Genomic DNA, 21,074 nt, shown 5'->3' on the forward strand with positions numbered 1-21,074 from the left:
GAAACAAGATATTCTTTTATTAGTAGGCTGTTGTTCTTCCTTTTAAATTTTGCCATTAATGAAATGAAGCTCTGCTAATTGTGGAGTAAATTAAAATGCGTTGCTGATGCAGGGGTTTGGGTGAAATTAATAGACTTTAAATCCAAAGCCCGTGATGGTCGGCGCAGCTACACTTTGCTAATGTGATTAAAGTGCGTTTTAGTGTTGTTTGGGGCTAAAACTGCACACGAAGGAAGCTTCCCAGTTTCAAATTTCTCCATTTTTCCGATTAGCAGTTTAATTGCAATGTTTTGACACCCTTCTCTTCGCTCCAGCGGTAGTCTAAACACCTCACCCTCCAACCTTCACCCTGTGAGACCAGGCCCAGAGACGGCAGGTGGGACTGCTGTGAATGTCTGGATGTAACAGCGGAGACGGCATTTTTCACCAGCTGCATAGTTCTCTTCACTCACAGTAGTCCTGAGAAGATTTAATGGACTTTCTTTTATGCGTCGGGGGTTCTGTTGGTTGCAATAAAATGTTTCAGGTCATAAATTGTATTTTAAGGCTCTAAAGATAAAGTTAGATAGTACCAATTTTTGTTTTTGTTTTGCATTTTATTTTACTGAAGATGTGAGGAAAAGCAAGCCAGAGGTGAAAAAAACTGTTAGTTTATACAAGATAAACGCCTTAATTATTTTAGCATTTGAAAATAAAAAAGAAAACGAGTAATTTTTTTCTAAAATATTTTTTTATTTTTGTGGTAAGACAGTAAGACTGATAAAAACAAGTTTTTAATTTAACTGTGACAGAACTTGAGATAATTTGTGGGAAACAGAAGGGCAATCAAATTCAATAAGCAAATAAAAATAGTAGATATGAGGAGCGCAGGCACTACCGTTCGACTGCAAATCAAGTATTTTCATTTTTTTCAATTTGTCTTTTAATATGACGTATAACTGAACAAACAAAAATGTTGACAATTATTAAATTAAAGTACCCCACCTCTCGCCCAATGACCGCTGGGGATAGCCACCAGCCCCCAAGATGCACGGATAATGATGGATTATGTATGTATGCATCAAACACTGCCTTGGGTAACCAAAAAAAAAAAAAAGAAAATACAACAATCCTCCCTAAAAAACTGATATATTTTATATTCTTCCTTTACCGATTTCTTTTTGAGATTACTTCATGTATTCCTTGTCCACCCCTTTACAGCAAGATGAATTTTGCCCCAGAGGTCCTCAAACTGACAGCGAGAGGAAGCAGTAACAGAAAATAAGTCCAAAAACGGATACGACAACCCCAAAAAATCAGCTCAGCTGCGACTCTTATTAATAACACATACCATCATAGAGCGCAGGGTCAAGGTTTAAGAAGCCGGCATTTCAGATTTTGTCCATGGGAATCCTTCAGCCTGCTATCGATTGTCTGTCAAAGGAAAAGTGCCTTATCCATGGCCTGCTCCCTAGAAACACCTTACTTCTCATTATAATTCATCTTCTATTTCCTCCTCCTAACCCCCACTCATCCATCCACCCACCCACCCTGCACACAAACCCTTTTTTTCACTCTTTATTCTTCCAATAAATCCATTAATAATGCACATCTAGTCAATAGACTCACAGAACTGGATCCTGTCTCACATTTCACCTGATTCTTTCTCAACTTTTCTCCTCTGTCTGTGCTGCAGTTTCAGCTCTGAAGAACAATAATGAAATAAATACAGACAAAAAACAAACACACATTATGAAGCAACATAAACCAAACATTCTCTACATGAAAAAAAAAAAACAGCATACTGTTTTTAAATTGCTGCTGTAACCAAAGTCAAATTACTTGATTGTTCACAATAACGGCCAGATGTACATGATTCTGAGTCTGTTATTATAAATTTTGCTTAATAAGTAATTACATTTCCGTCAGTATTTTTTTTTTTCTTTGTTGTAACAATGATTCTTAGCAATAAATCCTAGAAAGGCTGTTTATGTCCCTTCATATGGTGCCCCGTTTGCAAGGAAGAAGCTTGAGTTGTGGGTTTGGCACCATGAAACCTTTACCGAATCCCATCGGTCAATGGCAAACAGCTCTGGGTGGAGGTAGTATGATGGTACGGGGCAGAAAAGACAAGGTCTGTCTTAATTGGAGGCGATCTCAAAGCAGAGAGACTCACAGAGCGGCTTTTTATCAAAGATCAGAAGTTGGGAGTGGAGAAGATGGAGGACTAGACGTCCTGCAGTCCTGACCTCAACCTCATTGTACATTTGAGGGATGAGCTTTGTGCTGCTTTTTATACCAACACGACCAAATTGTCTGATTTGCAACAAACGCTGGTTGAAGAACGGGTTGCTATCCCACAGCAGTGCTCAACCAAGCTGGTGGCCAGCATTAGGTGGACATCACTGACTCCTGTAGTTGTGACGCCTGTTTTTGCAAATGAAGGAATTGTTAAATAGCCAAATAAGCCTCGTTTCTTAAAGCTTCAGTCATCCAAGATGATAAATGACACAAAACTGGAGTCAATAGCAGATTAAGCTGTTTGCCGTTGGCAGAGAAGATTTGGCCAGTCACATGTTTAACTCTGCTGTGCCCGCTAATGCGTTTTCCTCACAAATAAGCACTATTCAGTGGAAAACAGACACGCGCTCCAACAGTAGAGGATTTACTGCCAAGAAGCATAGATGCAACAAAGAAACGTCTGGCCGAACATAAATGTCCGTACATTTTCCTGCCTAGTTTATTTAAAGATGCATCAGTGAATTGGAAAGAGATCAGAAAAGGACGGATTTCAGCTCAGATGCTCATAAAATCTGATTTTTATTTCGTCCCTAATTCATTAAATGCATCGAAAGTAAGAACTGCCACCGTTTCCAGTTTATGAACACATCAAACAGCAGCATTCACTTTTTTTAAAGTTTAATATAAATCACATAGGGGTCAGGCACATAATCTTTGATTCTTCGTTTGCTTTTTAATTTAAAACTACTACCTCTATCAAAGATTATGGAGTCGCTTTTCTCTTTCATGTGGCATAGTCCCTCGGGAGAGAAGAAAACCTAAATCCGTAGTGCAGCTGGAAATTAGCGTGGGCCAGGAGAAACCCAATCAGTGCATCTGTGGTTATAGTTGGAAACGACTGCCTACCATTAGCCTTTTGCTCATAAGCTTATATTTTTGTTTATTTGTCTGATCTACAGGTGGCCTGTATGCAGCTGATCAATGCCCTGGTCACCTCGCCTGATGACCTGGACTTCAGGATACATTTACGCAACGAGTTCCTCAGATGCGGCTTAAAGAAGATCCTGCCTGTGAGTTATCAGAGAGCAACCGGTGATGAGACTTAAAGCACCTCTGACTTCGCTGAAGAGGAAGTGTCCTAAATATTTTAACATAATCTTGATCTGCCAAGTGAGATTAATTAGGATGTTTAAGTCAGTTCAGTTAAACTTGACCTCATCACAGCAATTATTTATCACTTTGCTCAATGGAAACAGCCATTTGCCTCCTGCAGAAATCTAAGTTTAAATGTGATTTCTACATTTAGAGAGATTCAAATCAAATTATCCATTTGTATAGTTAGCTTTCTTTTATTACTTTTGAAGTAATGGGTATGATTGTAATTTAAATTTTCTAAGAAAAGATGCAAAACTACTGCTACGACTAGTAGTATCAAGGGCTTGTGCAGAGCGCGACGCAGAGCTCGCACCTCTGCACACAGGCGTCATTATCGGCAGCCTCACCTTACACGCCTTCGCTCGAGCCGAAGGCGAGCGAGCGAGCGCCGGCTCATCACTCAAACTCTCATTTGTTGCAAGTGGGGTGAACGTGTCACAGAGCCAGTTGTTAATAAGTCATTCCAGCTGCTCCTGTTGATTTTTACGGTCATTACTTTAATTATCTCCATTTCTGCCCCCTGATATGAAAGAGCCTCTGTGTACAGTCGTTTATGAATCCCACATTTACCACTTTTATTGCCCACATTCAGCGTGACACTCCTTCATCTAATTATGAGTTATGCTCAGGAGTGTGTGTAACCGTTGGCTAAGAAATAGTGAAGCCCACAGGAAAAGAAAGCCCAATTTGTTTTGTTCTGCTAGTTCTTGGCTCCCCTCCTCTCCTGCTTCCTATACTTTTTTTTTTTTTTTGCGTCATTGTGCATCCCGCTGCAAACTAGCGTTGGTTGCTGAAGACAGATGGTACAGCCCAAAAATGGTGCAAGGTGATTGATACCTACAGAAATTGGGTTACATTTGGCTGGGTCTCTGTGTATAAACGCCAGCGCTGGTGATTCATAGGGAAGTGGTAAAGAGCACCTCTGTGTCCCCTTGTGGCTGGTACAGGTGTGCAGGAATTGGTTTCTGTCTGAAACTGTTGAGGGTTGATGTTGTCTTAGTTTCCTTATTTCCCTCTGCAGTTATTGTTCTTTGGAGAAGTTTCTCACATGTTGCCAACTTATAATCATTACCTGCAATGTATTTGATTGGACGTTATGTGATCAATCACAACAAGGCAGTTGATGATTCTGCAATGAAAACTGTTTTAAAGATTATTTTGCAATTAAAATCTGAGGATAGGGATAGGCATTCTGTAATCAGCCACCCTGAGTCAGGGCTTTGTAGAGCCAGACTTCACAGAAATTACAGCGGCAGGTTTTTCGCTTAAAAGCTCACACTGCAAACACGGAACTAAAAATAAGTCAAATTTTTCTTGAAATTAGTGTATTTGTCCTTGATTTGAGCAGGTAAATAAGATTATCTGCCAATGGAATGAGTATTTCGACCCCTAAAGTAAGATATTTAGATATTCTGCCCTCTAAATAAGACCATGGAGATGAGTTGTTCCTATTTTAAGTGCAAAAATCTCATTCCATTGGCAAATAGTTTCATTTACCTGCTTAAATGAAGGACAAATACACTCATTTCAAGAAAATCTGACTCATTTTTAGTTCTGTTTTTGCAGTGCAAGCTTAGGCAGATTGATTGGAAAGCAGCTGTGAACTTCAATTTTCAGGTTTTTTCTACAGATTCCCAATATGATTTAGGTCTGGACTTTGACTAGACCATTCTAACACATGTTAGAATGGTGTTTCATTTGAACCACTCTAGTATGGGTCTGGTTTTATATTTAGGGCGGTTCGGCTAGAAGGTGAACCTCCACCCCAGTCTCACGCCATCTGAAACCCTCTAACAGATTTCTGTATTTAGCTCCATCCATCTTTCCCTCAACACTGAGCAGCATCGCTGTCCCTGCTAAAGAAAAGTCCCACTCCCACAGCCAGATGCTGCCAGCACCAACACATCATAGGGATGCACATAAAAACACAAAATCCCACTAAGGTGTTTTATATTTTATTTTTAGTTATAACGTGACAGAATGTGAAGAATTTCAATGAGATGTGAATACTTTTGCCTGGCATTTCAGTTAACAGTACTATAGTAATATGACAACATTTTAAAAGCATCATCCTACTTGTGTATTTTTATGTTGCGCTGTACAAAAATAACTCACTTTTAACTACTACTTTCACTGATTTCCAGGAGATAAAAAAGACAGAAGAGCTGGACATCCAGCTGAAGGTGTTCAACGAGAACAAAGATGAAGACGCGATTGAACTCTCCCATCGCCTGGAAGACATCCGTGCTGAGATGGAATATCCTTTTGTCTTCTGTGTTGATATATAGAGGCCTGGAAAACTAGCAGTGAGTCGGTGCGTATCGTCCGTTTGGGTCCAGCTTTGCAGGCTAAATCCGCCTCATGGCTTTGTTCATTAGAGGAGGATTAGATGAGTCAAAGCACAATATCCTGCTCTATCCGCGGACAGGTATACCTGGTAAATAACCCAGTCATCTTAACCTACGACTTCTTCACTCGTTTATTTGCTCTCCTCCTCCAATCCTTCTTTACTTTGCTTTTTGCCCTTTGTTGGTTTTGAGGTAAGAAAGACTTTGGTAAAACAAAAGACAAAGGTATACAATAACGTTTTCCTGTTCAAGGTCTTTTTTTTTAAAGTAGGGGTATTTCAATAAGATCATTTGTTTAAACAATTCAAATCAAAAAGTGGAATTCAAATGAATTCATTACACACCTGTGATATATTTCAAGCATATGTTAGTTCATCTGGATTTCCGTGGCTTAAAACCAATTGAAATTTTTTTTTCTCTTTTTCAGAAAATGTTTAAATAAATTAAGACCAATAAAAGGGTCATTTGATGCAGCAATGGAATGTTATGGCCATAATTCAATTTAAAATGCTTTATTAATCCCAAAGTGAAGTTAGGTAAGCAATAAAAGTCACGGGTAAGACAACTGACTTGTCGGCTGATGGTCCTTGGCATCCGAGCACAGCAGCGTAAAGTTTAGTGGTGGGAAAAAGTGGTAAAAATGTGAACATGAAAGTCGGCACAGCTGAACACTATGAAATTGTAGAGCTATTCATTCCTCTCATTGCAGACAAGCTTCATAAGAATGCTTCTCCTATTTTCCAGCAGGACTTGACATCTGCCTAAAATGCCAAAAGTACCAAAAGGCCTAGATGATTTGGTATTACTGTGCTTGGTCTGATCTAAACTCCATAGTTTCTCTTTGTGGTATTGTCAAGTGAAAGATGTTACACTATACTTAACGAAGCAGATGAGCTGAAGGCTGTTATTAAAGCAACCTTTGCTTCCTGAACACCTTAGAAGTGCCTCAGCCTCACCGCCTGTAGGCCACAACACACCGATTCAGTAAATAATGCAAAAAAAAAAGCGCCAACTAAGTGTTTAGTGCACATGCTGTCACGTCACATGGACAAACCTTTCAATAAGCTGAAAAATTTGCTGCTTATTTAGTTTTCTACCATACTTTTTCCCTCCACTAAACTTTCCACCAGTTTGCGTGGAAAAGCTACTCTGAACAGCCAGATATTTTCTTATTGACCCTGCTGGTAAAGGGTGTAAATGAGTCATAAGTCTACGCCAAGATTGTGTAACACAATATGTTAAAAAAACGTTTTTTTAAAAACAGTTTTATTTGTCTTTTTTATATCCTGATACGCTGAAGTTGTTGTTTCTTCCCCCGTTTGCTGAAAGTCATAATCATCAAAACGAACTAAAATAGGCGCTTGACGCATCTCACTGTGTGTAATGACTCTGTAATAACGAGTTTCCGTTTTTGAATTGACACGCTGTCATAAAATAACTTGGAACTATATTCCAATTCACTGAGATTCCCCTCCGTAGCCGTACCTTCGGTTTCTTCAGACAAACAGAGCTTTATCACTAGCCTTCCACCATTTGGCTCTAAAATCTCGGCGGGTAAGTAATAAGAGGAGCACGGATTTAGTCCTGAGTGGCAAACTTCTTGTGGCATCTGTGAGAAGAGCTCTTTAATAATTCAGAAATCTTCTCTCAGGCCATGTATGAATAGCTGACATTGTGAGCAGACGAACCAGACTCTGACATTATGTAGATATTCGCTCCCGCAACTATTTTCTTCCACAGCTCTTGTAAGAGCAGGAAAGTGCCACTGTGAGTGACAGTTTGGTGTGACACATGCGAGGGGAGGAGTTGCGTATCTGTGCATAGAGATGGGAGAGAGGGGGGTGGGGGGGTGTAGCTGGATTAATGATGTGCTTGAGCAGGTTCACAAATGAGAAGGCCTAATGTTTGCTTCCAAGGACAATGTGGTATTGATCTGCGAGGAATGGCCCTGATTGGAAAACCCAGGTTACCCTTTGTCCTTTTGTCTGCACGGAGCGCACACAGATCCACACAAACACCCGCGCCGAGGCAGAACTTCCACCACCTGAGCTCTGCACGTGGGTCCTGTTCCTCCCAGCGGTTTCATAAATATTAACCTGAAGAGGCTCGTCTCCTCTGTCCGACTCCAGGTCCAGGTGGTGAGGGGATGACTCCAGGCCCCTAATAAATATTAATGAACTGTGAAATGGTGATTGATTGACCCCCGCCATGACTGGCCTACATCACACTTGACTGCCACTCATGTTTATTCATTATTTGGAGAGAGAGCGTAAAGAGACGGGGCGAAACCGAGAGCGAGGGGGAGAGGAGCTTCGATTGGACGGAGGGGCGGGCGTTGAGGAGCTCAGCGTTTTACATCAGGGGGTTATGTCCGAAGCTTATTGATAGACGAACGTAGCTCTGCTCCCTCCCAGGTTGAGCTCCCTCTCCCTTCTTCTGAAATGCAGCTGTGGTGAGGTTATAATTGAATCTCTCAGGGCTGGTAATTCTCCCAGGCCTTTTATGCAGGTAGTGCAGGGGGAGAGAAATGATACTTTCCAAGTGCTTTAATTCCCCTCTCTGCTTCTTAAAAAAAAAAAAAAAAAAAAAAAAAAAAAATGTAAAGCATTTTAATTACAGACACTGTTAACATTGATTAACAGAGCGTTTAAAAGCATCGATCTTTTCCACATGCAGTGAGGTCTCTGGCAAAGCGGAGCAACCCATAGATCATGAGCACATTCCTTCTGCATCCACGTGTCGCCTGTGGCAGTTGATGACATTGTGGGTATTCTGTTTAAATATTTTAACGCAGGTGGTGAAGGTCTACGATTTATGCTTGGATTTCAATCTTCTCCGGAGGCGTAGCAGGGCACGCTCTCTTCATCCAACTGCTTTCAGCACATAGGAAATCTGGGAAGTGCTCATACACCCCCCATCATGTGCATGGATGTCGTAATCCTTTTAGGCCTTTGTTTATTTCTGGTAACGATCCTTGAACCACGATAATAATTTAAAAATCCCATGATTTCAAGCATCAAGAATTAGATGCACAGGTTTATGTCTAAATTAAATATACTGATTCAATAATTGCACATACTCCTACTAATATTTTACAAAAACTCACTCTTAAAATTCTAGTTGGACAATTGACCACTCTTCTTGTATGATAAGATAGGCTTTATTGATCTCACATTGGAGAAATTCACAATTATTTATTATAATTAATTCTATTATTATAAAATAATAGAGCCAGTTGAACTGTCTGTTTGACATGATTCCAATGTTTTAGGCATAAATTAGGTGTTTTTTTGGGATCATCGCGTCCAGGTTTAAATTGTCTTGCTGCTCATTTAAGGGAAAAGAAAAAAATTAATGTTGTTTTCTCAGTTCATTCTTCTGTCATCTTTATACAATAAACCAGTATGACCGGCAGTGAACTGTGCCCTCAGCATGATGCTGCCACTACCATGCTTAACATGAAGTTTTTTTTTATTTTTTTTATTTAGATTCACTCCTACCATTCACTCTTTTCATTTCTGTCAATTACTTTAATTCTAGTGATTACCTGCACCTGTCGTTTGGCCTGTACTTGGGAACATCTGAAAAATCTCAGCTGAGCTTGAAGGTGTTTATTTTGGAGCAGGGTGTTTTTTCCTGCTGGTTCCGCTGCCGGCCTATTTCGTTTCCTGTTCCTGGTTATTTCTTTGGTCTGCTCCATCTTAATCCATCTTTCCTCTAAGGGTCAGATTTTGGGTAAGATGGTTGAAACCTGGAGACAAGTGGATACTTCAACTGGAAAATGATTCCTGAACCCTGACGGAAATTTCTGGAACACGTTTAAAAGTTATATCGGCCTGGAAACCAAACAATTTAAACAACATCTACCGTTGTAAGGAGAGTGGTCAAATATTTAGCCAACTTTAGAACCTTGTTGTCATGTAATTTGCAACTGAGGTGGATTTTCTCAAATCCACAAATTCAAATGTTTGCACCTTACTCCCGTTTTGGTAAATAATTATTGTTTCATATAATCGTCCCACCTTTAAAACAATGGTTCACATGCGTCATTAAAAACTGAAAATTAATAAGCATATCTCCAGAGTGAGTGCATGTAAAGTTCTGAACAAACATGATGAGCCTTCGTGGTTGAGCTCTGCTATTTCTGGTAGGAAATTTGCACGTTTTCATAACTCTTTTGTATTTTGGGGGAATTAATTTTAAGAGAACAACCATCTGAAATGTGTTTTTACTATGCTATGTATGCCCATCCTTTCCTGCAACGGGCATTGTTTCTGAATATGTAATTTCAGTATTTATTTATTTTTATCTCTAAGCAGTTGAAAAGCTGAAACAAGTGCTCATAATCAGGACGTATTGCTCATTAGATTTAAACTTAAAGGCCTGTTAGATTTACCAGCTGCTTTAGATGTCAAGCCATCATTAGATCCTCCTTTAGAAAGCAAAGCAAAGACACAATCAATAGCTTTTGCAAATTTAATGGCCTAACGTTTCGCTTCTGCCTGCATTCCAGTTTCAACGTAAGGGTTTAGTCTCACATATACTTTTACCTTGCAAAAGATCAGAGCCTCAAGATTTTTATTTATATTTTTTTTTGGTTTAGGAGGTTAAAGAATTGTGACTTTTTTTATGTAATTAGTTTTGTATTTCTTGAAAGGTCTGGGATGACAGGTGAGCCTGTGGGAGGCTCCTTCAATGCCAGTCCCCGTTTTCAGCTTAGCAGTTCAGTCTGTCATAGCTCCCCCGAGAGACAACGGAAAAGAGAAATTATATCTCCGTTGACTTTAGTGCGATGATACCTGTCAGAGCGGCTGAGCTGTAATCTTGAGAAAATAAACGCCTCTAATGAAAACAAACTGTAATAAACCCTTTAAATGTTCGCAGGGGTTGAATAAGTTTGTCAGACTGGATGCTTTTATAGCTATCTGATTTAAGGAGATGTTGTTTTTTTCCCTAACCTTGCTTCCCTCACTGATATGAATGAGGTGTACCATCTCCTGTCAAATATGGTGAAAGACACCTCCTCGGAGTCCTACTTTCTGTCAATCCTTCAGCATCTGTTGCTTATCAGGAATGACTATTACATCAGGTAAGTTCTGCTTTGCTTTTACATACTGCTGGCCTTGTATTGACTGATGACCTGCTGAGGCTTGCTCTCACTCTGCCTCTATAGGTTCTTGACTTTTTTTTGCATAGCAGATACAATAACCACTAACGTATGATTTTGATTTTATTTTACTTTCGTTTAATATTTTTTCCTGCCTTATGCCTGTAAGTCCTCGGTCAGCGCTCCATAAAACATCCTCACCAGGTTTAAATGGGCTTTTAAAAAAGGGAGACAATGAAAAACGGCCATATCTATAAGCTTTATTAAACACAGGTACCTGGGAAAGGTGTGTGGTTTATGAGGAGGAGTGACTTAACATGCGTTGTTCCAGGCTCTGCCTAACTCCTGTAAGCAGTGAAAGTTAATTACAGGGCCGCTTCAGTAGCAACATATTCACTGAAGGATGATGTACCATTCTGTGTGTGTGTAAGACAGATTTAATAGGATAAATTTGATCAAATAAACTGAACATATTAGTTTGTAAGTTGTTTGGAGGGCAAAATTGGTGTGAAATATCCAATTTGATTCTGAAAATGTCAATTTCTCACTGAGAAAGGAATACCTAATGGGTTACATCTATCTATATTGCTAATACAACTCAACAAACCTCTAAAGTTTAAGTGCTTTGTACTGCTGCTTCAAGTGACTTCTTGGTAAAATTGGTTGTTTTTCCTCACACTCAAGTTTAATTATTAGCGTAGAATAATTTAGTCCAGATTTCACTGGGTTAGATATGGTAGTTTTGTTCCCCTCTATCAGAGGTGGTCCTGAAACAAAGCTTTTGATTTTTGTAGAAAATAAATTAAATCTGAAATATTGTTTTGAAGTAAATAGTAGGTAAATTTTATTTCTATAGCACCTTTCACAAATATAATTACAAAGTAATTCAGAAAGACGGACATGACTGTAAAAGACGAGAAAACTAAAATGTGCAGAAAGTTAAAACAAATATACTATAATGAGAATGTCCAACAATATAAAGTAAATCATTTTAATGAACCAAAGATGATTAAATGCAGTCTAGGTTCCTTAAACAGTTAAAACAGAAATATCCAATAAATATTATTCTGGGATTTAGTAAACAGAATCCATTTTGATCTTATTCAATGCCGGTAGATGAGGAAAAACCTTTCTTTGAATTCAGTGTTGGTACATTTCTGGTTCCTTACTAAGTAGTATTAAGGTCATTTGGATGAAGGAAAAAATGTGGATTTCTTCTTTTATAGAATAAAGTCAAAAATGTATTTTGGGAATAAAGTGCAAAATAATGTCTTGAAAAGGAGGAATGCTGAAACGGGTTTGTTGCTCCAGAGCAGCATCTCCCCTCCAGATGTTAACAAGCTGAAAGAGGAATCATCTGTTATTGAATTTTATTCTGAATTATAAGGAGAGTTTCTCATTTACACAAGGCAGTGTTATTTCGATGGCAGTGTTAGTATACTTTCTCCACAGTTTTGTTTTATTCATTTTTGTCTTTTTCTCATAGTTTTGTCTTTTAATCTTGAAAACGGGCAAGCAACCAGAAAAATATACTTCCTCCTCATTTCTTTCTCTCCAGGTGACCCTAACACTCCGTAGTAGGTTCCAGCTATAAATCCAGAGATAATTATGTTCTCCTACTCTCTGGCACTCTTTTCCTTAATAACATTAACCTATATTAGCCTGAAGGTTACAAACAAAAATATTGTTGGGGGTTTAGGGCTTTTCCTTCAGATTTCCATCCGCTGTAGCTTGAATCATTATCTAGGACAGAAGTGCTACATCGCTGATATCTGTATGTTAAACTCGGCAAGTTGGTAGAACTCCAGCCAACACCCTTAATTGGATAAGTGTCGGCTGTGTTGCTCGGGAGAAAGCATTTGTTAAATAGCATGTGGCCGCTATTTGTTTGCACTGTCCGAATGATCATTAGGACATCGTTTTGTTTTGTGGGAAATTAAGCCACTCTAAAAAAAACGTAAGCTCTGCTTTTAGCCGTATTGTTTGAGAAGCAGATTAGTCCGTGACTGTAGAATGAGAGTGTGACTCCCTTTTAATAGAGGGGCTCTGATTAATTTCATGCTGCGTCAGAACTTTTCCCAGAACCGAGACTTAAAAAAAAAAAAGAGAAAGTTTGAAGATAACTGGAGGATGAGAGGAGGTAGATGAATTTACTAAAGACAAGTTGCTGTCCCCTCGGAGTCATGAATAATACATTCCTCATCTATTCGGAGGAAGTGAGAAATAGAATTCACATTAACTATCTGGTTTCCCCACGTCTACCTCTGCCTCGTGGCCCGTGTGCAGCTACGGGAGGCAGAAGAACGAAGGGATCTCTAGAACTGCTCACGAAAAAAAGTTATTTTAAAGATATGTTTTGAATTTCTTTTCCGTTCAGCCTTCAAAACTAATGGAAGTATAAACTCAGAACACAAACATTAAGAGCAGAAATGCATCATTTTATTCCCGATACATCACAGCTTGTGGATTTTGGATGGAAGTTGCAGGACTAAAGCCGTAGATGCAGCTTTTTCAAATAAATACTGTATTTTTTTCTTCTTTCTTTGTCTCGAAGGGGTTAGGGGTTTTGCAGTTGAACGAGGTGAATTTGAGAGAGAACTCCAAATTTGTGTCGGTTTACAAAAAGCGTGTGCGGGGATCCTGTGCACATTGGTTGGGGTCACTGTGCAGTACTTTAGTAGTCATTCCCCTCCAACCTTTCCACATTTTGTCATGTTGTAACTGCAAACTTTAATGGGTTTCGGGGGATTTTATATGCAAGAAGCGCCATGTAATTGTGAACTGGGAGGAAAAATATGTATCGGTCTACAGATAAAAACCTCAATAGCTTTCGTTTATATTCAGCCCCTCTGACTCAATACTTTATAAAACCACATTTTGCTGCTATTGCAGCTGCAAGTCATTTTGAATCTTCAACCTTTTGCATTTTTAGAGAATACAATTTTGTGAACATAAATTTTAAGTCTTGCCACAGAGTCTGACATTCCCATCAACTCTGACCACAGAAACTCATCCCCACAGCATTATGTTGCCACCGCCATGTTTTATAATGGTTAAGGAGTGTAATGGTGAGGTCGAATTTCAGATTTCTTTCACACATAGCCATTGCATGTGTGCCAAAATATTCAATTTTAGTCCCAAAGCGGCTTTCTTTTAACAGTGGTTTCTTTCTTGCCAGTCTTCCATAAAGGCCGTTTCCTTAAGTCAACAACTAATCGGTGTCCTGTCGACAGATTATATTAACTTTTTGGCTGATTTTCATGTTAATGGCTGGGATTCTGATCGAAAACCTGAATGTTCTTTAAATGTTTTAATAACTTTCTCAGTGACCCGTCTGATGAGTTCCTTGGCCTTCATGATGCAGTTTGTTTCCTTCCACCTCACAATAATACGCATTTTTGTGGCGGTTTCTTGCATTAAAATAAAAAAAAATTCCTAAAAATTAGGAAATTTAAATACTTTTACAAGAAACTGTAATTTCTTTTTTTGGTTTTTCTATCACTCAGTCCTACCTTTTATCGTTGTCGGATGTAACAGCATGAAGCAATTGCTTCTTGAACGTTTAGCCTTCTAATTCTGAGTGAACCTGCTCTGTCTACTATAAAGTCTCCTAACAAAACACAAGTTGTGTTCCCCCCCCCCCCCCCCCCCCCCCCACGAGGTTTGGGTTTATTTTTGATAATTAATCTTTCCTTGCAAGTGTAATGATTTGGAACACATCAAACCCAACCCAGCAAATCTAGAGCAGATCTGCTCTTTTGGAGCCTGCTGATATGGGGATTACACTGGTTATGTGGAGCAAGGCTGGATCAAGTGGCTGGGGCTGAGCTCAACCACAAGTTATCACCAGAAAGAAATGAAGGTGCCAAAGAAAAAGAAGAGGCTGAGGATGATACTGGGGACATGCGCTCGCTCCGGGAGCCCAGCCCTGCCCACTGTGGAAGGGCCCTGACAGTTCTGGGTCACTCTCTCCGTCTCTAGTTATCTCCACCCAGTCTCGATCTGCTCTGTGGCGGCGGGCGGGCGGCGGCAGCGGAGGACGACGAGGAAAATAGTGTGGCTTATTGAGATAATAATGTGGTGTGCATTCGTGACAGTTGTAAGCCGAGTCCCACAGTGCTTAAGCCATGCGGGGCGACGTGTGAGCTTTCACCAGCCTGTGCCAGTCATGAGTGGGTGAATCCACCAGCTCAAGATTAATGTTTGGCGTTTCAAAACAGCACACCTAAACGCCGGTCTATTCTTATTTACTCTGAGTTTTTCATGTTTTTTTTTTCTTTTTTTGGGGGGGGGGGGTTACATTTACATTTCCAGTGTGATATGCCCTGTCCACCCACTATAAATCAGAGTGAATAAATACTTTCAGATTAGCTTTTAGACTTAAAATAGCTGATATTAACTCGGTTTCCTTTAATGTTTGAAGGCAACAAAGTGCTATCATGTTCCTTTTTATTTTCTCACTGGCATATTTTGTTTATTTGCAGTTTTGGTCGTTTTGGACAAAATTAACCCACCTGGCAGCGGACACTTTGTTCACAGTTCTGCCTGCTGTAATCAATTATCACATTTTAGCAGCAGTAATCCCCCCCCCCCCCCACTCCCCTTCTAGCTTAATGTTTTTCATACAGAACCTGCAGACAGTCAAGCCTTTGATCAGTCTGAAGTCCTTATCTAATCTAAGTTGTCTTAAAACCTCAGGCTTTTAGACGTCTGTGGTTATAAATCAATCGGACAATCTAGAGGAAGCTAAAAATATTAAACTCCCGCATATTTATGCATGAAGGTGGATCTTTTACTGTCTTCCACTGGTGGTAAAATAACAAAACACATGAAGGTGTAGTTGTCCTCCCAACTATGAATTCAGTGGAGATCAGGGGAATTTGATTGGATTTATGTTTCTAACCTTTCACCTTTTATCTGAATGTCAAGGTTTACCATGTGTGTCGCTAATGGTGAAGATGTGTACAAAAAGGCTCAATTCACCCCTTCACTAATTTTTATCCCCATATTGTACCTGAACATTGCCATTTTGTCCTTTCCTACTTCCATTTTGTACCCAATGGCAAGCTCACCTGTAACCATGTACTGAAAGCATTGGATATATGTTTTTTTTTTCTTCATGGTTTCAACGGTTTCATCAATTATGGACAAAATGATCATAAAAATGGCAAATCTCATGTATAACCAAGCATAATTGTACACTATTAACATTGTATTGCACATTGTTCTGATTTATTTTAAGTCTGATCCCCATTTGGGCCAGTCGACTTATAAAATGTAACAAATTATGACCGCTGATTAAACAAAAAAAAAACATAATAAGGAAGCAACATCTTACCTATAGCTATTATTGGAGTCATTTAACCATATTTTCTTGTAGTGGATTAAAATAGGTTTAAATCAGCTGCCTGAGCGGCAGTACAAAGCCATTAGGAAGGTATTAACTCCTGTGTGGTTTCTATGAAATGTCCTACAGTAAAATCCTTCACTTCATGCCAAACGTCTTCTGTCACAAGATGACCAAAAGTGCAAAGTTACAAAAAATCGATAGGTTTTTTGTAATAATAACCAGCGGCCGTACAAAAGCCTTTGAAATGCATTTTTACTAGAACCACTCATTGCTGGAGTTCCTCCCTCATCCTCATCTTGTGGCCAGATGGCCTAGTCGTCGTCCAGCCTTGTGTTTGCAACAGGACCGGCTGTTTTAAATATTTTAATTATGAATCTGACTGTAGATGGTGGCAAGTTCTGAGGAGTAGATACCTTGTAGCCATCTCCTGGCTTATGGAGAGCAAACATCTGTGTTACTAAATCACCAGGCTGGGCTGGTGCTGATCCAGCCATTTATGGGGGGAGGCAGGGTACACCATGGATGTGTCGCCAGTCCGTCACAGGGCCACAGTGCACAGATATTGGTTCATTTTAAACACAGTAAAGCTGAATGGATCACTAAATCACAATTTCAAAACAATCATTTTGTATTTATTTGCTCTAATTTATTAATGTATAGACTGCAGCTCTTTTTGATGTAAAAATAATTATTTTTCTTGCATGTGGAGATTGTAGAATCTTGCAATTGAAAGTTTTTATTTTTATGTTTTCAAGTGTAGTTTTTTTTTTTTTTTTTCCCCTTTTGATGCTTTGAAGAGACCCAGCAGGAGACATAAGCCTGATGTCTAAGAACCACTTCATACACTTGTACATAAAAGTTGAGTTTTAGTATATTAGTTTGTTTGGCAGGTCAGGGTTGCCCTTTTCTTAAACATCTGCTACCCAAGTTGGAAAGTTAGCTCGCAAATTAGAAGATGTTTCACTTTCAAAAGAATGAAAAAGGAAAAAAAAAGAACAAGACAGGCTTCAGTTTTGGATTTAAACATCAAACTCAGGCCTGTGTCAGGGTTAGAAAATAATTACTTCTCAGTTTGGAGCTCGGCTTAAGATGGCATTGTATTTGCTAAATGTCACTTGCAATTAAAGTTGATAATGTTACACAGAAAAGGTCACACACCAACCTGCGCCGTGGCGGCGGACTTTCAGGCTGATTCGCAGTCCGTGTTTGACGACGCCACGCTCCCAGTCCCACTCCTAACTGCCTGGCATGTTTTCCCGGCCATTGTGCTTTTAATTACACACATTACACTGATTAGATTTACATTTCAGTTTTTACGGTCGCTCTAATTGGCAAAGAAGATTGCAAATTATGCAAGGGGGCAGGCGTCGCCTTGGCGGCCGTCAGTCACCTTGAAATGGACAGGCGATCGCGTGCTTGGGTTCTGTGTAGCCATTAATCTACTAATTTTATGATAAGGGTGAAGCAAGTGATCAAATTTAATGGTGTACCTATTTTCGCCGGCAGCAGCAGCCTTTTTCGACATGGCATTTTGTGACCTCTACTTGGATAAGGGAATCATTTGTGGTTAATTAGCCTCGTGGGCTTTGTGTCACTCATATCTTTCTTGTCTAATTGTTCTGCTTTGTCTCGTGACCTCACTCAGACCTCAGTACTACAAGGTGATCGAAGAATGCGTGTCGCAGGTGGTTCTGCATCGCAGTGGGACGGACCCCGACTTTGGCTACAGCAGACGACTGGATGTGGACTTCACCCAGCTTATTGGTAACTTTGGAACTGCTTTATACTTTGAAAGTCTTTAACGTGTCACATGTTGTTGTCAAAATGCTAATACTTTTGTAGCAGTGTGATAAAGGTATTTTTCTTGATACACACGCTATTATGCTATAGGTAATTACAGTGTTTAGAAAAGTATGTGAAACTTCATATCCTTATATTAATTATTTCCATACATACAAAAGCAGTGGGAGCACAACACTTTCTATTTTAAAAGTAAGCATCAAGAAAAAATAATATTTATAGTCAATCTATAAAAAGGGAGGGGAAATGAATCCAAGCCTATATTAGCAGTTGATGCATTTTACTTTACAAACTACAACATTAACCGTTTAAACTCTTAAGTTACTTGAAGATGCAGCTTTCCTGTGAATCCCTGAACTAATAATTAGTTGTATAATAAGAGCTGCTTCACATCTGTGCAGCATGAAGCTGACCGACCTCTGGCACCTGAGAAGTTATTCCAGCTCATGCGAATGGACTACATTCAACAATTCCTCCGTATGTTGTGGTTTAGCCTCAGAAACAACATTTTTATGTAGCTGCACAATTCATTTATTTATTTTTTTGGGTGGGGGGGTCGAGGCCCAAGGATGGAGGTGGCTCCTCCATGACGCCGTTCTTATAGGTCAGGATGCAAAATGCTGCTGACTTATTGTTGCTGACTTATCGCCATTTAACCACGGGCCATTTTTCATCATCTTAGAGTTGATCACTCGTTGAACCTTTGTGCTATTTACTTCATTCAAAATGAGAGATTTCCAAGTTTGACATCTCTCTAGATTTGATTTCCATTTAAATCACTTGAGATGATTTTTAGCTGAGCGGCCTATAATCTTCTGGATTTCTATATTTATAAACTACGCTGTTCCTCTAAACAGTGTCTCCATTGACCGATTTTATTTAGGTTTTCTTAGTGGAATTCACTTTAAACATCATTTGCTGGTTCTGTCCTTAAGTAACATCTTTGTTCACACTATAATGACATTTACTGACCACTCCACAGTGCTATTATTTGAAATTATTTCAATTCACAATAATTTCACAACAACTTTCAATTAATAGTACAATTAAACAGTCAACCCTCATCACTGTTTAATTGATTGGGTTGATTTAAGTTAATGGCTGATGGGGGAAATCATTTCCAAGATTTTCAGTGTATCAGAATACATAAAACGATAAGAAATCTTTCTCAAAAGTTAGTTTGATTTGGTCTAATATATCAAACAAATTCAGATTCTTTTCAACTATTGTTTTTCTTCAGTTCTTTGTGGATTCATCTTGGCTTCTATTCAAAATGATATTTTTTTCCACAGAAAAATAAAACTAAATTGACTCTTTCTCTCGCTGTTGTGACACTAGTTTGTGACTTGCCAACAAAGGGTCATTAAAAGTTTTTAAACTTATCCTTTGAAAGCAGATGCTGCATGAAGCTTTTTCTTTCACTTTGCTGAAGTTTATTAAAATATATAGTTTTTTGAATGTGTCTTTTCTTCTCTTGTTAGCCCTTTTTTACATTTCGGTTTCCACTTTTATAGGGAGTTGGCATTTTAAACTAACTGTGTAATAAAAGCAGACTACAGACAAAAGACTTTGATCCATTAACATGAATTTATAATATAATAGTAATTCAATAACAAACTGTATTGCATGTTATTGGGATTTTATGTGATGCACCAATGCAAAGTCATGCATAACAGTAAATTGAAAGAAGAAGGATATTTGAATTTGTTTTTATTATTTTTTTCAATTAGAAATCCGAAAAAGTGTGACCTTCTTTTGTATTCGACTCTTTGCGAGGTAAAGGTTCTCCTCCCACTTTGTTGAAGCTTAGTAAAATGTACATGGGGGGATTTCAAATGTGTCTTTTCTGCATTGTTTAGTTCTTTTTAGCATTCAGACTGAATGAACTCATTGCAGAACCCCCATTAGCTGCAATTACAGTTGCAGGTCTTTTGGTGTACATTTCTGCCACCTTTGCACATGTGGACACAGAAAGATTTATTCATTCTTCTTTGTACAATTACTCAAGCTCAGTGAGATTGTATGAAGATCATCTGTAAACGGCAGGTTTCATGTCTTGCCACAGATTTAGACCTGCAGCTTGGCTGAGCTGTTCTAACACTTATGGACTTTGATCTAAGCCTCTCCATTGTATCTCTGGCTGTGTGCTTATTTGTCCTGCTGAAAGGTGAACCTGCACTCTAGTCTAAGGTCTTTTGCAGTCTTTGTTGTAGTTTTGTTAAAGATTGCCCTATATTTAGCTCCATCTATCTTCCTACAGACTCTGTTAGTTATGTTGCGGACATATTCTCCTGCCTGAGCTGTGGATCTCCACAGCTGCTCTGTAGTTACCGTGGGCTGCTTGGCAGTAGATGACTGATGAAACGGTGCTCCATGAGATGTTCAAAGCTTGGAATTCTGTTTTGTAACCTAACCTTGATTTAAACTTCACCCTTGACCCGTGTGGTGTGTTCCCTTGTTTTCATGTTGCTTTAATTTCATTTCCCTTTGGGATTAATAAAGTATTTTTGAGTTGGTTTGAATTGTTCAATTCAATTCTATTTATGTAGCACCGATTCAGAACACATTGATCCAGAAATCCTTTCTATGTTGTATTGTAATGGCAGAAGATCGGCCTCCCCTGGATGGTGTCACAGCTAACAGAACGCCAGACCAGGTGTACCTGCTATGAAGATAAAAGAGACAGTGAGAACATAAAGTTAAAAGTTTAACTAACAACAATGCAAATTGGAGAACAGTAGAAGAACTCAGCAGAGTGAGAGAAATAGATCTTGATGTCTTCCAGCATTTTGGATCAGCTGAAGGCTTTGAACTGCATTTTGTTGACTTCTTGATAGTAAAGAATTACAATAGTCCAGCCTTGAAGTAGCAAATGCATGGACCAGTTTTACAGCATCACTCCTGAACAGAATATTTCTAAATTTTGGCGATATTCCGGAGGTGAAAAAAGGAAACTCAGGAAACCTGTTTAATATGGGATTTAAATGACATGTTTTGGTAAAAAATAACACAATGTTTTTTTTTTTACTTTATTACCAGAGGCCAGGTTAATGCCATCCAGATTAGGTGACTGATTAAGAAGTTTATTTTTTGA

At 39.0% G+C, this 21,074-nt stretch overlaps 1 protein-coding gene across 7 annotated transcripts in view; it reads left to right on the forward strand.

The window, feature by feature from the left end:
• diaph2 (diaphanous-related formin 2) overlaps positions 1–21,074 on the forward strand; it is a 510,558-nt gene that overhangs the window by 172,715 nt on the left and 316,769 nt on the right. For all 7 annotated transcript variants that reach the window (XM_036127356.1, XM_036127360.1, XM_036127361.1 and 4 more), the window contains 4 exons: positions 3,180–3,290; positions 5,520–5,632; positions 10,696–10,812; positions 17,826–17,944. In XM_036127356.1, the coding sequence (XP_035983249.1) occupies positions 3,180–3,290; positions 5,520–5,632; positions 10,696–10,812; positions 17,826–17,944 (460 nt within the window). The remainder of the gene's footprint in view (positions 1–3,179; positions 3,291–5,519; positions 5,633–10,695; positions 10,813–17,825; positions 17,945–21,074) is intronic.

Source organism: Fundulus heteroclitus, chromosome 23 (assembly GCF_011125445.2).
Source record: "Fundulus heteroclitus isolate FHET01 chromosome 23, MU-UCD_Fhet_4.1, whole genome shotgun sequence".
Classification (NCBI taxonomy): domain Eukaryota; kingdom Metazoa; phylum Chordata; class Actinopteri; order Cyprinodontiformes; family Fundulidae; genus Fundulus; species Fundulus heteroclitus.